This window comes from Ziziphus jujuba, chromosome 5 (assembly GCF_031755915.1).
Source record: "Ziziphus jujuba cultivar Dongzao chromosome 5, ASM3175591v1".
In the NCBI taxonomy this organism is placed as follows: Eukaryota; Viridiplantae; Streptophyta; class Magnoliopsida; order Rosales; family Rhamnaceae; genus Ziziphus; species Ziziphus jujuba.
Window position 1 is genome coordinate 1,488,167 of NC_083383.1, and position 14,915 is coordinate 1,503,081.

General features: G+C 40.9%; 3 protein-coding genes across 5 annotated transcripts; 2 read left to right on the plus strand and 1 right to left on the minus strand.

Annotated features, from left to right (window-relative positions):
• Window positions 1-283: 283 nt before the first annotated feature.
• On the plus strand, window positions 284-2,870 carry LOC107422601 (uncharacterized). Of its 3 annotated transcripts, none has more exons than XM_025066502.3 (5): window positions 284-616; window positions 720-802; window positions 917-1,177; window positions 1,336-1,517; window positions 2,674-2,870. In XM_025066502.3, exons 1-4 carry the CDS (start codon window positions 499-501, stop codon window positions 1,498-1,500), a joined length of 627 nt encoding a protein of 208 aa, XP_024922270.1. In that variant the 5' UTR covers window positions 284-498; the 3' UTR covers window positions 1,501-1,517; window positions 2,674-2,870. The 3 variants fall into 3 exon arrangements, with proteins under 3 accessions (XP_024922270.1, XP_015887564.1, XP_015887556.1); XM_016032078.4 differs by having other exon boundaries at window positions 285-616; window positions 2,536-2,676; XM_016032070.4 differs by lacking the exon at window positions 2,674-2,870 and having other exon boundaries at window positions 286-616; window positions 1,336-1,739.
• Window positions 2,871-3,763: 893 nt separating this feature from the next.
• LOC107422616 (plastocyanin) lies at window positions 3,764-4,747 on the plus strand. Its single transcript, XM_016032090.4, has one exon. It carries the CDS (start codon window positions 3,909-3,911, stop codon window positions 4,410-4,412), a length of 504 nt encoding a protein of 167 aa, XP_015887576.1. The 5' UTR covers window positions 3,764-3,908; the 3' UTR covers window positions 4,413-4,747.
• LOC107422625 (phospholipase D delta) lies at window positions 4,457-10,518 on the minus strand. Its single transcript, XM_016032099.4, has 10 exons — window positions 9,043-10,518; window positions 8,764-8,880; window positions 7,988-8,182; window positions 7,527-7,808; window positions 7,370-7,438; window positions 7,096-7,243; window positions 6,720-6,868; window positions 6,171-6,317; window positions 5,614-5,814; window positions 4,457-5,452 (listed from the first exon to the last, which is right to left on the minus strand). The coding sequence occupies exons 1-10, from the start codon at window positions 9,964-9,966 to the stop codon at window positions 5,159-5,161; spliced, it is 2,526 nt and encodes an 841-aa protein (XP_015887585.1). The 5' UTR covers window positions 9,967-10,518; the 3' UTR covers window positions 4,457-5,158.
• Between the last annotated feature and the right edge of the window lie 4,397 nt (window positions 10,519-14,915).

The window sequence follows — 14,915 nt, forward strand, 5'->3', positions numbered from 1 at the left end:
ATAAAGAAAAAAAATATTTTTTAAAAAGAAAAAAACTATTATTTATTACAATAAATAATAAATGATCAAGCACGTCCATATAGTACCATGACAATTTATTTAACAGTCCTAAAAAAAATTAGTTTTTCATATAAAGTTATTGCAACAGAAAAAAAAAAAAAAAACATAAAAAATTCATATTAGGCTCTCAATATAAAATATTTATATATAATTATTTTTTTTCCCTTCCAATATAATTAAATCACCAAATTAGTATTTGTTGTTTCATTATAGATCCACTCATGTTAAAAAGTTTATTTTAACAAAACAGAAGGCAAGGGCGTGCGTGTGTAACTTGATACATGGTCAAGATTCTCCTGAAGCAGGGAGGGGTCTGGCTCTGCATCGCAGTCTTCCAAGATCTAACGCGCGAAAAACATCAACAATAGAAGAGGTATCGGGAGAAGTAATAAAATCTCAGAGGTCTCTGACTTTCTTCTTTATTTGTAATCGGACTCCATGGAGACCTTAAGCTCCTCCGCAACCGTCTTGTCATCTTCTGCTTCTTCTCTGTCCCTCTTTTCTCCGAAGAGAACCGACTCACAGCGATTCCTCCGATTCCCATCGTCTTCCAAGAGTAAGCAACTATCATTGCTGCCTCTTTTGCCCTCTACTTGATATATTTTCTCTCTGATTTTGTGTAATATGGATATATATTTTTTTGGGATCCTATTCTTCAGAGGACGGAAACAACTCGGATCTCCAATCCGACTCGAATGAAACAAGCATCGTTCCCATCTTCAACGAACGAACTCTCTCCAAGGCATACTTAATTTCTGATTCTGATAATTTTGGTTGTCGAATTGGAATTTTTTTTTTTTCTTTTTGATTGATTTTGACTTTTGGGAGGTGTTTATTTCTGTATAAATTTCCAAAGGATGAGGCGATGGGGCTGGCTCTGAGTGCGGCGTCGGTGAGAGGAGGGTGGACAACCGGGTCTGGCATGGAAGGTCCGTCGATCCCAGCAGGAACCGAGGACGGATCAGGCACCGAGAGGATCTCAACCTTCCCGTGGTCCCTCTTCACAAAATCGCCACGTAGGCGGATGCGCGTTGCTTTCACTTGCAACATTTGCGGTCAGAGAACCACCCGTGCTATCAATCCCCATGCCTATACCGATGGCACAGTTTTCGTCCAGGTTTTTATTTCTCTCTCTAGACTGAACACTTCGTTTGGGTGCACATAGAAAGAAAGACAAAACTTGATTACTTGAGCCAGTTGTTTTTTTTTTTTTTTTTTTGTGGGAAAGTATATGAAACAACAATTGATGTGGGCTTGGTTTTTCTTCAATTGCAGTGTTGTGGGTGTAATGTATTTCATAAGCTGGTGGATAATCTGAATCTATTCCATGAGATGAAGTGCTATGTAAACCCAAGCTTCAATTACAAAGTTCCGCAATGGGATGTTGGCCTGAAATACCTTGATATCAATGACGATAGCGATGACGTTTTCCCCATATAATGGTGGAGCTTAAACTTGTATATTCCTTTACTTTCATCAACTCGCAACTTTCTTACATTGTGCCTGCTATTTCTTACATTGTGCCTACTCAAGTAATGCTGTTGCACGCCTGTAAATAGTATGCAGTATTTGTCAGTGTCATTGTTTCACATGGTTAAATAATTATAGTTGTAACTCATAATGCTCTCTGGATTCTTATTTAGCATAAATGTGCAGTTGGTATTTATGATTTAAAATCATGGTAACGAACAATGTTCGCTTGGAGGTAATCGATTTTTGCTTTAACTTCTTTATATCTATGATTTAGTCCTCATGCTGAGGAGTGATTTTACATTTTTGGAAACGGAGATTAGGATTTATCAAAATTTTAGCATTTCTCGAGCATATACTGATTGCATATCACATTAACAATCTCAAATCTGTATTGACTTTGGAGAAAAAGATTTTATATCTGCTTGGTTTTTGGTATATATTCATTGTTGAGGAGGACAATTATATAGTTTGATGTAGGGGAGGTACAATATTGCTTGGTCTTGAACTCTCTGTATGCCTAGTCATGGTGAAAGGTGAGCTGAAGTACTTGAGACTATATGGATACTTAATACATGCATTACTTGCTATATAAAATAGTGATTCATTCTCAGAACCTTGGATAAATATTTAAACGTTAACTGAGTATGCAGATTGTTATATTGTCAGTCAGGCAAGCTTAACCATTTGAACATATTGATCAATATTGACTCTGTATATCTTCATTATGGTTGGAATCTTGGGGCTGTAATGGGCTTTGATCTCTGTAATTTATGCAACAATATCATTTCAAGCCAAAAAATATATGTTTAGTATAATATCATAAAACGAGCGATGGTGTCATGAAAAAATTTTAGTTTGGTTAGTAATCATTCCCAAAGCTGGATCCTAGTTAGGAACCCAAAATTTCCAGGAATATTGGTTGAACAGGTTGACATAACACGTATCTGCCTAGTTCATACATTTGAAAGATTCTTATGTTTTTCCATTGTCGATGCAAAACAGATCAAGGCTGGTTTTTGGCTTCTATCATTTTACTTTGGGAGGATAATGGGAGTATGAGGATATTAGTATGCCAGCTTCTGGCAAAAACAGGTAGTTGTATTCAAGCTCAGCCTGAACTATTACCATTTTGGTTGCCAGGAAAAGGATTTTCATAAAGACTCCGAAGGAAATTATAGAGTTTTTAGGGATGTCTTTACCTGGATTAACGATTCTTCTTGCTGTTCGAATTTCTGAATATAAGGAATTTGTGTGTTAAATATGTGCTGCTGCAACTGCAAGTGAGTAGTATTTTGATCTTTTATATTTAATCTAACGTGGTTTAAATTTTACACTAATTACCGAGTCTGGTCAAAGTTCCATCCAATTTAGCTACGTTGTAATTATATGATGCAAATTCATTTTGCTTGTTCTATAGACGCCACATGGACCACGTTCCATTGGCCCTTTACGCTGATTTGGGGTCCACACAAATTGGCCTGAAAAAAAAAAAAAAAAATCTTCTCAAAATATGCAGCTAGGGCCACATATTTACGACTTGCTTGCAATGTCGAAAAAATCTAGTTGACCAGGAAAAAACGAACAGTGTAGAAATACTTTACACGTAATTAATATTCTAAATCACGAATAATAAAAAAATACATTTTCAATTTCATGAGGTAATTAGATTACCAATTTTTTTATTCACCAAAAAGATAAAAACAAAAAACAGGTAGCAATCCTTTAAACTTTCAGATGTTAAAGTACTTATTGTGGCCTTTATTTTTCAGTTTTGACATATGGTAGAGCCAATACATTAAGGGTTGAAGACTTCCTGTTTTTTTTCTTAAATTTTTTTTAATCATTATAAGCGGTTGAAGACTTAAGTACGTTTTCGACACCCAAACAATACATTAGTGAATAAATGTGTTAATTTCTTCTAAATTACAGAGCATTTGTTGATTTAAAAATTATCATACTTTTGCTCCAAAATATCCCAGAGCTGCTATCAAAAAAATTGACCATAACATGAAATTTAGCCACTAATACTTTCGTGCCCCTCCTAAACTTATCCTCTTCCACTAATTTGAAATACGCCTGAGCTCTCGCATTCTCTACCTCACATCAGTAAATCCAAGCCACGTCATAGGATAGCATCCAGCCCAGCCAATGAGATTCGTTCTCAGCAGATAACCCAATATTTCTCCACCCATCTCCCTCATCGTTCATCATCTCTAGTCACACATCCCTTCCACTAATAGAAGCCACACAAAAAATAGTTTGCATTTCCTTCTTAACATTATTAAAACCCAACCTTCCTCTCATCACCTTTTGATTTGATCCCCTCCAACGCCCAATACGACCTCCCTAACGCTTCCCAAAATCCTCGACCGAAAATGAACACCATGACCTCCGCAGCTGTCGCAATCCCATCATTCACCGGCTTAAAGGCAGCCGGCGCAGCCAAAGCTGGAGCCGCCGCCGCTAAGGTTGCAGCGGCTCCAGTGGCAAGGATGAGCGTGAAGGCCTCGCTTAAGGATGCGGGAGTTGCCGTTGTGGCCACCGCAGCGAGCGCAATGCTGGCCAGCAATGCCATGGCCATCGAGGTGTTGCTGGGTGGCAGCGACGGGTCGTTGGCCTTCGTACCAAGCAACTTCTCGGTAAGCGCAGGAGAGAAGATTGTGTTCAAGAACAACGCTGGGTTCCCACACAACGTTGTGTTCGACGAGGATGAGATTCCAGGGGGAGTGGACGCCTCCAAGATCTCAATGAGCGAAGAAGACCTTCTTAATGCACCTGGAGAGGTATACTCCGTCACTTTGACTGAGAAGGGAGACTACTCTTTCTACTGTTCCCCTCACCAGGGAGCTGGCATGGTTGGAAAGGTGACCGTTAATTAAACACTGTACCCGTACGTATTTTAAAAGGGGGTCGTCATCTCATACTTTCCTCTTTTTTTTTGGGGAGGTAGTAGAGCTATCATAAATCGTGCTTGAGATAAGAGAATGTATGAGATGAAAGCACTTATATGGTGCATTTGTTTGTTTTTTCTTTTTTAATTTTCCACTACATCTTTCTTTATTAAGAGTTGTAGATTTATGGTGCTGACCTTTCATTTGTGTATGTATTGTCTTGCCTTTGCTCTCTCTGTACTTGAAATGTCTGAAATGTAGATAATCGGTTAAGTATGTGTGGATTTTGGCCAGGAAAAAATAAAAATAAAAATTTGGTTAAATTTGACTTGGGATTTTATCTTCCATAGTTTATCTTAACCAAGAGAAAGAGTTTATCGGGAATTTTATGAAAAATGCAATGCTTTATATCCTGTCTGCCTGCCTACGTATACGAACTCCCATAATGATTTGGAAATAAATCGTGATCCGCCAACAATTTTCCTCGGTTACGAATACAAATTGTTGCACTTGCTATACTTTTCAGTGTGACTTATACAATGGGATTGTTAGTATGCGGACAAAAAAATTACAAGCTAGGCCAAATCAAATCCAAGAGGACTCGTGTAATTATATCTTCTGTCAGTGAAACTTGGATGTGAGAAAATTTCAAACTTCACCTCCTCTTTTGCGATTAATTGATTTTCTAAAAAGATAATAATAAATAAATATTGAAGTGAAAAGGAGGAGCCTGCTTATGTGGTTAAAGCGTCAGGAAGGTTAGAACGGGCTCCAAGCACCTTACCGCCAACATCTGGGAAAGTCTCTCGGCCAGGCAAGGGCCCTACTTTCCCATTGCCATCTACCTCTACAGGGTACTTTAGGATGTGACCCTGCAATGGTGTATAACTGTCTGCTACGTATTTCTTCCAATTATCTTCAGCAATCTGGTTCACGCTTTTTACACAATTCAAACTATGAGGCTCTTTAAAGCAATCATCTACCATTCCCATGTGCTCTGCCCAAAGTGACATTCTGTAACCATATATCTGAAGAGGCACAAAAACAATAAGGGAGGCATCGTGGGATAGTAAGTTTTTGATTCGAGTCGCAATATTTTTCTCTATTAAAAGCCGGTCTAAGACATTCCAGAGAAAGAACAAGCTAGAAGTTTGAAAATGTAATTAAATTACGAACGCAGAGCACAAACCTGGCCTCGAGGATGTCGCTTCCTCTTACCCCATGTGTTATGGGGTTGATATGCACCCATGGCAATTTCAGTGTCTCTTGAACCACCCATAGATCGTTGGTTGATATTAGCCGACCCTATTATTACATATTCATCATCTACAACCATTCCTTTGGCATGTACATAGATCATAAACCGTTGAAACTTTAGTGATGCTGATACCTGAAAATTCGTTGCAAATAACTGGTTTAAAAAAAAAAAAAAAAAAAATTGCACCGTATAGAAGAAATTTATGATTGAAACTGAAACCTAGAACACTAACAAATGCTCATAGAGTGAGGAGTCAAGCTAATAGTTTATTATGACGGACCATGTCAGAAAAGGATACAACAAAAATGCAGCTTGTGTTTTGGTTTTGGGCAATATTCTATTAGTTTCCAGCTATATCAAAATGGGGAAAAAAAGGATCTTGTTTTTCAAGCAACTAGAACCAGTTCTGGGCTTCCCATATTCAAAGTCTTAATTTTCAGGCAATAGATTGAATAGTTTGAAACTCTGGTGAAGAAAAATAAGAGTACCGCTTCTCCACTTTTGATATTTGAACACGAATCTTCCCGATTACCAAGGCAGTAGAAGTTTAGGTAGTCCAAAGGGTGAGAATTCTCAAGATCCATAGATTTCAGTTCTCGTGCGATAACTTCATACATCATTTGCATTGTTTGTCCCTGGAAAACGAAAAATGCCAGATTAAAATAAATTTAAAACTATGTTTTACTCGTACAATCTTAAACTGAACCTTAACAAATTAAATGAGTCATACTTCTTTCCTGCAGTTTAAACATCTAGTGGTCACCATAGACAGATTGATTCAATTTAATAATTCTACACAGCATATAATAATCTAATCAATGTTACACAAGTATGCATATGAGGTAAACAGTTAATTCTCACAGAAAGAAGAAAGCTATTCAATATTTTGGCCAACACAAGGAAGTTTATACAGCTTGTGTCTCCATATATAGCCAGATTGGTTAGGGATTTCAACAATGCTAACCAATTTAGATTGGTCAATTCAAAAGGATTAAGTTATATTTCCACCTTTTATTAGAAGTGCAATTAGTTTTTACCTGCCAAAAGAGAATTTCTTGCACAGCAGCAGAAGATGGGACACCCTCGGGCCACATTGGTATGACAACATAAACTGCAAATCTTTCTTTGGCTCTGATCTTACTAGCAATTTTCAATGCCAATTCCATTGGAATTAGATTATAAGCACCTGACGAAAATAAATGTTAGTTTAAGTAAAGAATTTATAGATACGAAACAAAATATATTAACAGAATGTATAAATTAGATAGATTTGTCTGAGAACTATAAGTAGATTATCATGAAACTTAAATTTTTAAGAGTAATAGGCAAGTCAATCAAGGCTTGCAAGATAGCAATTGTAGCTTGTGCAATGAAAATGTAACATATGATCTAATAAACAAGTGGTGCGAAAACCTGCTTCTTTGTAAGACGGCCATGCATACGATGATCCAAGAAAATACTGATTCTCAATGTATATGAAGTGTTGGGCAGATCTGATTGCTTGGATATATGCCGTTTGAATGCTCTTGTCTATAACTAAACTTTTGGCCCAAGAAAGATTCTGCAAAGAAACAGTAGTTGATCAATTAAAAATACGAAAAACCATGCCTAAGATCAATAATTATCGCTGAAACTTTAATTTTAGTCAGCATATAGATCAAATTAATTTCTAAGAGAGAGAGTGAACCTGAGCCTCTGCTTCATAGACATCTTTAGGAAACCCTTTCAAAGATCCTGAATCTATGGATCGGAAAACCTGTTCAGGAAAACCAACTTAAGAATCTGAGAGACATAATAAGATCACACAAGTAAAGTTTCAGTACAGGAAGTGCTAACAATTTAACCTGAACATGCCAGTTTTTAGGATCATCTTCCTTAGAAACCCATAATGTAGGTTCATCATCTGCAATTGATTTCGAAGGACTAAGTATCCACGAGATGCGCTCCAATTTTATCAAAGCATCATCATGCCAATGAGTAACCCTTTTAAAACGCCGCCCCAACTCTGACCACTTTGTGGCTTTTCTCCAACGTTGCTCAAAATTAGTCAACACGTCATATGCAGCAGGTCCTTCAATTTTGCAATGTAAGTCATGCCATGGTTGTCTTGGACCGCTAGTTGGACCCTTTTATTCAAATGAAAAGTTATATATAATTCTTTAAGGGTTTCAGAACCATATGATCAAACAAAGATTCCATATGTTTGGCCATAACACCAAAAATCCTCTAAACTTCTAGAAACAGAACTTCTCCTAACTCCTAAGACCCCAACCCTGAAAACTGATTTTATATAAGAGATACTCACAGAAAATGTTGGATTGTGGAAATCATCCTCAAATACTGTGTCAAGATCACGAAATAGTCTATGCTCAGGGGTATCATAGCGACCATCACAAAGGTCTAGACCTCCTAGAAACGCAGTTATCTTCCTGTTATTTCCGGATGCTTGTGAATCTACAATCACACATTTCTGATGATGGGTAAACAGGGTTCCAACAACCTGAAGTCAAATGAAACAGGATACATGAGCAAGTGGGAGAAGACAAGAGTGCAAACTATTGCTTCTAGACATAAATTCAGATCTGCATGTCCATTATGCTTTTTTATATAATCATGAAACAAAATTAATCATGAAGTGGTTTAGTGACATAATTTCAATAACACCTTGGTCAGTAATATAGCCAATAGTGTTGAACAACACAAGAAACAACACAAATGTCCATCAAATTTGCATATCTAGCTGATGAACGTCGTCAAGGATTTTATAGAAATCAACACATCATTACTCAATTTTATAGTATTTTTCCAGATTTGCAATAAACCATGCAAACAAAAATGGAGATAATGAATACTTCAGGCTGATCAACAAACTCATTAGGGTCCTTAACTGGCTTATGAATCAAAGATGTAGTAAAAAAATGTCTATGAAGCGGTTGAAAAGGAATTGAATTTATTCTATGGTTTTCCCTGTTGGTGCATAGTCAGAATTGTAAAGCACATTTATATACTATAAAAAGGGGCAAATTTACGAAGAACAAAATATAGAGCAACAGTTGCTGGACCATGGTATATAAAGCATGCCTGTTGCTTGAAAATGCTAAGCTTACTGCTGGCATATCGAGGAGATAGTACACATGAGACAGAAGAATGCTTGAAAAACTTCCGAGTTTCTTCATCATGAGTTTGCATAACTCCAGTCTGCATACAGCACCAAGCATATTAAAAAGAGAATCAATCATATTTTGAAAAACCAACCAACTAAAAAAACTCATATAATATGATTATTTGGACAAAAGCAAATCTAAAAACGCCAAGCATATATTATTTTTAAAAATGAGCAAAAATTAGCAAAACCGATACCGTATTGATGAAGAATTTGCTGTGAGAAGTCTTATCATCCCAAACCAGCAACAAAACTCGCACCCCTTCTTGCGACTTATACTTGAGCAGCTCCCCCAAGTTCAGATTTCCTCCGCCGGGCAACGGCTTGGTTGGCTCTCTTACCAGCTTCACCTTGTGATAGACGGACCAACCCACAATGTAAACCAGATGATGAGCCTCCAGTATTGCATGGCATATATCCTCCCAACACTTTTCGTGCCGAAACACATTCCCTTCTTCCAATTCTATATCTTCCAACATAAAATCCGGAACATGAGCGTCCTGATACAGCGTCACCGACCCTCCTTTACGCACCGGAAAATAGCAATCTCGGATGCTGAAGCTTTCCGGTTCGGCCGAAATGCCATACTGGTACAATGGATTGTCCTCGCATTTCGTGAATCTCATTTCGAGTCTCACGGCAGCGTTGGGCTTCGGCGGCTTCCCGAACGAGCCCACTATCGGGAACCAATCACTGATGGTTTCGCCCGACATGACTCGCCGGGCCGAGACCGTGGCGATCCCTATCAAATCGGCGCCGAACATGTCGTTGTCCTTGACGTAGAACTCAACGCGCGACACCGGGTGTGCCAGAGGAATCTTGAAATGTTCGTTCCACACGGGGTTCTGACAGTTAGAGATGACGCGCGTGCGAGCAACTGTAGCTCCGGCGAGACAGACAGTGACGTAAGGGTCACTGGTAATCATCTTCCGGTGGTGCGGATGTTGCTTTTTGGCTTCGGAACTGAGTGGAAACTTCGCCGTGCAGGTCTTTAGGGAGGTTATGAATCGGCGGACACGCTCCGAGACCATATCCATATTCGGCAAACACCGCGCTTCAATGATTTTCAAATCGAGATCGCCATGAAGGCACACCACCGGTTCAGAATACTCCTCCGCCATTGAAGCTCCCAAAATGAATGGCCAAAAAGAATAATCAATGTTGAAGATGAGGAAGAGCGACGCTGCAGATAATTAAACAACAATTGAAGAATGTAGAGGCGGAGACATTGGCCGTCACCGGAGGAACCGCAAAGTGTGATCCGAGATCACATGTAGACAGACTGTAGTTCAGGAAAATTTTTTATTATTATCATTTTTTGGGTTCTCCGACGAAGCCAACGGCGAAAACCGAAGGCGGCGAAGGGATGGAAAGCGAAAAAATGTTGGTTAAAATAATGGGATTGGCCGATGACCGTTTTAGTGGTCTGGCATGATATATAGGTACCGGGACACGTGGAAGGGTAGAGACGTGGGTAATCGATTTCCTAAGTTTAACCTTTTTTTGGAACTACAAATTAATTTATATTTTTCTTTTTCTGTAAAATTAATGGATTTTGGGGCGGTGTGGTTTGGGTAAGGGTGTAACTTGCCTTTGGATATGTTCCATAACTTCCATTCAATGAGTCTCATAATCATTTTTCCGTTTCTCGGCTTCGCCAGCAATTCAGTTTCACATTGGCACGCGCCTTTCATTTATGGAATGTTATGGGATTTTTGCAAAACAATATGCAGCAGCGTTCGGGGCCTGGTTATTGGTGTTTCGCGGAAAATGGAAGGAAGACTTTACATTTTCGGCAGGCTTACTGTTTGCCTTTTTCCCTTCATTTTCTCTACGCGTACATTTTTTCGAATGTTGACTACATACAGTTGTCACTTGTCAGCCAATTTGGCGGTAAGACTGCTGGTTGTCACGGACTTGTTTGTTTACCTTTCAAGCCCTGCGGCCTTAGTTGCTATTCCGACCCTTTGTTGCAACTAAGTAAGCCTTTTGTCCACTAAAAGAGAGAGCTAAGCAAAGAAAGCTAGAGCACAAAGAGAGAGAGAGCTAAGCAAAGAAAGCTAGAGCACAAAGAGAGAGAGAGCTAAGCAAAGAAAGCTAGAGCACAAAGAGAGTTTGGGAGAATGAAAGTGTATTGCTTGAAAGAGAGCTTTACAAGTATAGATGGGATGTTCTTGGATTCTTGGATGGTTTGGCCAAATGAGGCCTCCACCTATTTATAGGCATACAAAGTCTAATCATATGGCTATGATTGCTTTAATCCTACGGTGGAGAATGGGTGTCTAGATCCTTCCCACCTCCTTTACAAAAATATCTAAAGAAGCATCTAGAAATGGATATGTATATGGCTTGACCTAGAGTTTTCCATAAGGTTCTAGAGAATTCTACACTACTCTAGGTGCTTGGCCCATTCTAAGGCCCAAAATAGGCCCAAAATGGAGAGAATGCTCACCAAGTGTTTGATGAAATGCCCCAATCGTGATATTCTCCCCCACCTATGCCGTCGACGTCCTCGTCGAGCTTTCTTCATGGAACCTCTTAATGTGATCTTCAATTTGCCAAAGCGCGGTAGCAGGTTCCCAACTTGCTTCGCTATCGGGAAGTCCCTTCCATTTCACCAAGTATTCATGACTCGGATGATTATCCCTTCCACGAACTACTCGATCAGCTAAGATGTTCTCCACATCCTTGTCATAAGTGTTGTAGACACCTATTGGTGCTCGCTTGGACTCCCCTCTTGTATGGTCTTCCTCATCCTTGTAGTATGGCTTTAGACAACTTACATGGAAGACCGGGTGAAGTTTGAGTGTAGTAGGTAACTCCACCTTATAAGATACCTTGCCCACCTTCTTGACGATTGGAAATGGTCCCTCATATCGGCGAACAAGGCCTTTGTGTAGCCCTCGGGTAGACTTGTGTTGGGATGAAAGGATTTTGATGAACACCAAGTCTCCCACTTGATACGACCTTGCTAAGGCCTTTGTGTAGCCCTCGGGTAGACTTGTGTTGGGATGAAAGGATTTTGATGAACACCAAGTCTCCCACTTGATACTCCACGTGCCTTCTTTTGGCGTCCGCCCACTTCTTCATTTTCTTGGTGGCCTTATGAAGGTACGACCTTGCTAAATCCACTTGTTCGTGCCAACCTTTGGCAATCTTGAATGCGGCAGGACTCCTTCCTCCATACTTGGTAACAAGTGTTTGTGGAGTGAGTGGTTGTTGCCCCGTGGCTAACTCGAATGGACTCCGATTGGTGGACTCGCTCCTTTGCAAGTTGTAGGAGAATTGGGCAACATCTAGCAGCTTTGCCCAATCATGTTGATTGGCACTCACAAAGTGCCGTAGATATAGCTCCAATAACGCATTAGCTCGCTCGGTTTGCCCATCGGTTTGTGGATGAAAGCTTGTAGAGAAATGCAACTCCGAGCCCATGAGCTTGAATAACTCCGTCCAAAACCTTCCGGTGAACCTTGAGTCTCGATCACTTATAATTGATCTTGGGAGTCCCCAATACTTCACCACGTGCTTGAAAAATAGCCGTGCCGTCTCCTCAGCTGGACATTCCTTTGTCGCGGCAATGAATGTAGTATACTTGGAGAATCGATCAACCACTACGATTATAGTGCTACATCCCTCGGACTTGGGTAAGCCAATGATGAAGTCCATGGAGATGCTCTCCCAAGTTGGTAGTGGCTCCAATAAACCTGCGGGTTGTCGTTGCTCCACCTTGTCTTGTTGACAAACAAGGCAGGTCTTCACATACATTTCGATATCGTCCCGCATTTGTGGCCAATAATAGTTGGTCTCCAACAAAGCTTTCGTACGCTTTTGCCCCGGGTGGCCAGCCCATTTGGTGTCATGGCATTCTTTGATCAAATTTTTCCTTATGTTGCCCCACCTTGGTACATAGATGCGATGCCCCTTTGTGTAGAGAAGGCCATCTTCAACCCAAAACCTCTTAGTCTTGCCCTCCATGGCAAGTTGTAGGAGTTGCTTGGCCACAACATCACGGTCCATACCCTCCTTTATTAGGTTGACCAGTTCCCCTTGGAACTTGGTTATCGATGCTAGTTCGGCCTTCCTACTTAATGCATCGGCAACTACATTGGTCGTACCGGGCTTGTATTCGAGCTTGTAGTCGAACTCGGCAAGAAAGTCTTGCCAACGAGCTTGCTTGGGGAAATGCCTCCAGGTGCGCAAGCAATGGATGATGGTTGTCATCTCCTTCTCTTGGACCGTATACCTTCTCTCCGTGTCATTGAGCTTGCGGCTTTCATATGCGATCGGATGCCTTTCTTGCACCAACACGCCCCCTATGGCAAAGTCGGAAGCATCGGTGTGCACCTCGTATGGTTTGGAGCAATCGGGCAATGCCAACACGGGTTCCTTCATAATCGCCTCCTTCAAATTCTCAAAGGCTTGTTGGCATTGGGTGGACCAACTCCATGTCTTGTTCTTCTTTAGCAGATCGGTGAGTGGTGCGGCTAGGGCAGAATACCCTTTGATAAACCTCCTATAATAGTTAACAAGTCCAAGAAAAGATCGCAGCTCACTCACCTTGGTTGGAGGATCCCACTCTTGAATGGCTTTCACTTTGGCTTCATCCATGTGCAGCTTGCCATCCTTGATCTTATGGCCGAGGAAGTACACCTCATTGGTTGCAAACGAGCACTTCTCTTTCTTCACGTAAAGCTCATTATCCTTTAGAACTTGGAACACAATTCGTAGGTGGTGGATGTGCTCCTCTAGCGTCTTGCTATAGATGACGATGTCATCCAAATAGACTACCACGAATTTGTCCAAGTAAGGATGGAAGATCTTGTTCATGAGAGTGCAGAATGTGGCGGGTGCGTTGGTGAGACCAAAGGGCATGACGAGGAATTCGTATGCTCCATATCAAGTAACACACGTAGTCTTTGGCTCATCACCCTCCGCAATTCTAACTTGGTAGTACCCCGACCTCAAGTCAAGTTTAGTAAAGTACCTTGCTCCTCCAAGTTGATCAAACAAATCGACTATCAACGGTATAGGATACTTGTTCTTGATGGTAACCTTGTTGAGCGCCCTATAATCGATGCATAGCCTTAACGAACCATCGTGCTTCTTTTGGAACAAGACGGGTGCTCCATAAGGTGCTTTCGACGGTTGAATGTAACCGGCATCCAAAAGCTCTTTAAGTTGTCTCCTTAGCTCCTCTAGCTCCGGTGGAGACATGCGATATGGTGCTTTTGCAGGTGGTTTTGCACCGGGCTCCAACTCGATGCAATGATCCACCTCCCTCCTTGGTGGAAGTTTCTTGGGTAGTTGTGGTGGCATGACATCTTTGAACTCTTCAAGGACTTGGCTAACCTCCTTCGGTGGCTCCTTGGAAGTAACTTCTTCTTCCTCGCGTAGAGTAGCAAGGAATGTAGGCTCTCCTTTCTTTACTCCTTTCTTGAGTTGCATGGCGGAGAGGCGGTTGGAAGTACTTGGCTTGTGCATTGTTGGAATCATGCAAGGGCCTCCCTCCATTATGCACACCGTGTTGTAGCGAGGGAGTGGGACCACATTGAATTGCCTAAGGAATTCCATACCAAGTACAATATCAAAATCATCCATAGGAGCAATGGAGAAGTTTACGTTACCTTGCCAAGTACCAAGGTGCAACTCCACGTTACGGGCCACGCCATCTAGCGGTTTAGCCTCCGCATTCACAGTTTTCAACCACCCTTAACCTTTGTCGAGTTTGAGGCTAAGCCTCATAGCCTCCTCCTTCCTTATGAAGTTGTGAGATGCACCGGTGTCTACCATGACTTGGGCATCTTTCCCGTTGATACGTGCTGCCACGTACATTAGGGAGTTGTTCTTCGGATTGTTGGTTGGGATTGGACTAGCCTTCAGTGAGTTGAGGAGTTGTAGACAACCCATTTGTGTGTGCTCGTGAGTTTCCCTCTCTTCGAGCATGGCACTTAAGGACTTCCTCTTTGGACAATCTCTAGCCCAATGGGGACCATCACATAAGAAGCAATTTTCCTTCGGTTTGAATTCGGGCTTACCTCCTTTCTTCCAATCTTTGTTAGGTAGTGGTGGC

Bases quoted from the DNA above. Each gene is read 5' to 3' on its own strand.
- LOC107422601 (XM_025066502.3), top strand. From the start codon at position 499: ATGGAGACCTTAAGCTCCTCCGCAACCGTCTTGTCATCTTCTGCTTCT. The intron at 617-719 runs GTAAGCAACTAT...CCTATTCTTCAG, and splicing joins ATTCCCATCGTCTTCCAAGA to AGGACGGAAACAACTCGGAT. The intron at 803-916 runs GCATACTTAATT...AAATTTCCAAAG, and splicing joins ACGAACGAACTCTCTCCAAG to GATGAGGCGATGGGGCTGGC.
- LOC107422616 (XM_016032090.4), top strand. From the start codon at position 3,909: ATGAACACCATGACCTCCGCAGCTGTCGCAATCCCATCATTCACCGGC.
- LOC107422625 (XM_016032099.4), bottom strand. From the start codon at position 9,966: ATGGCGGAGGAGTATTCTGAACCGGTGGTGTGCCTTCATGGCGATCTC. The intron at 8,881-9,042 runs GTATCGGTTTTG...TGCTGTATGCAG, and splicing joins GCAAATTCTTCATCAATACG to ACTGGAGTTATGCAAACTCA. The intron at 5,815-6,170 runs GTACTCTTATTT...ACGAATTTTCAG, and splicing joins ATATCAAAAGTGGAGAAGCG to GTATCAGCATCACTAAAGTT.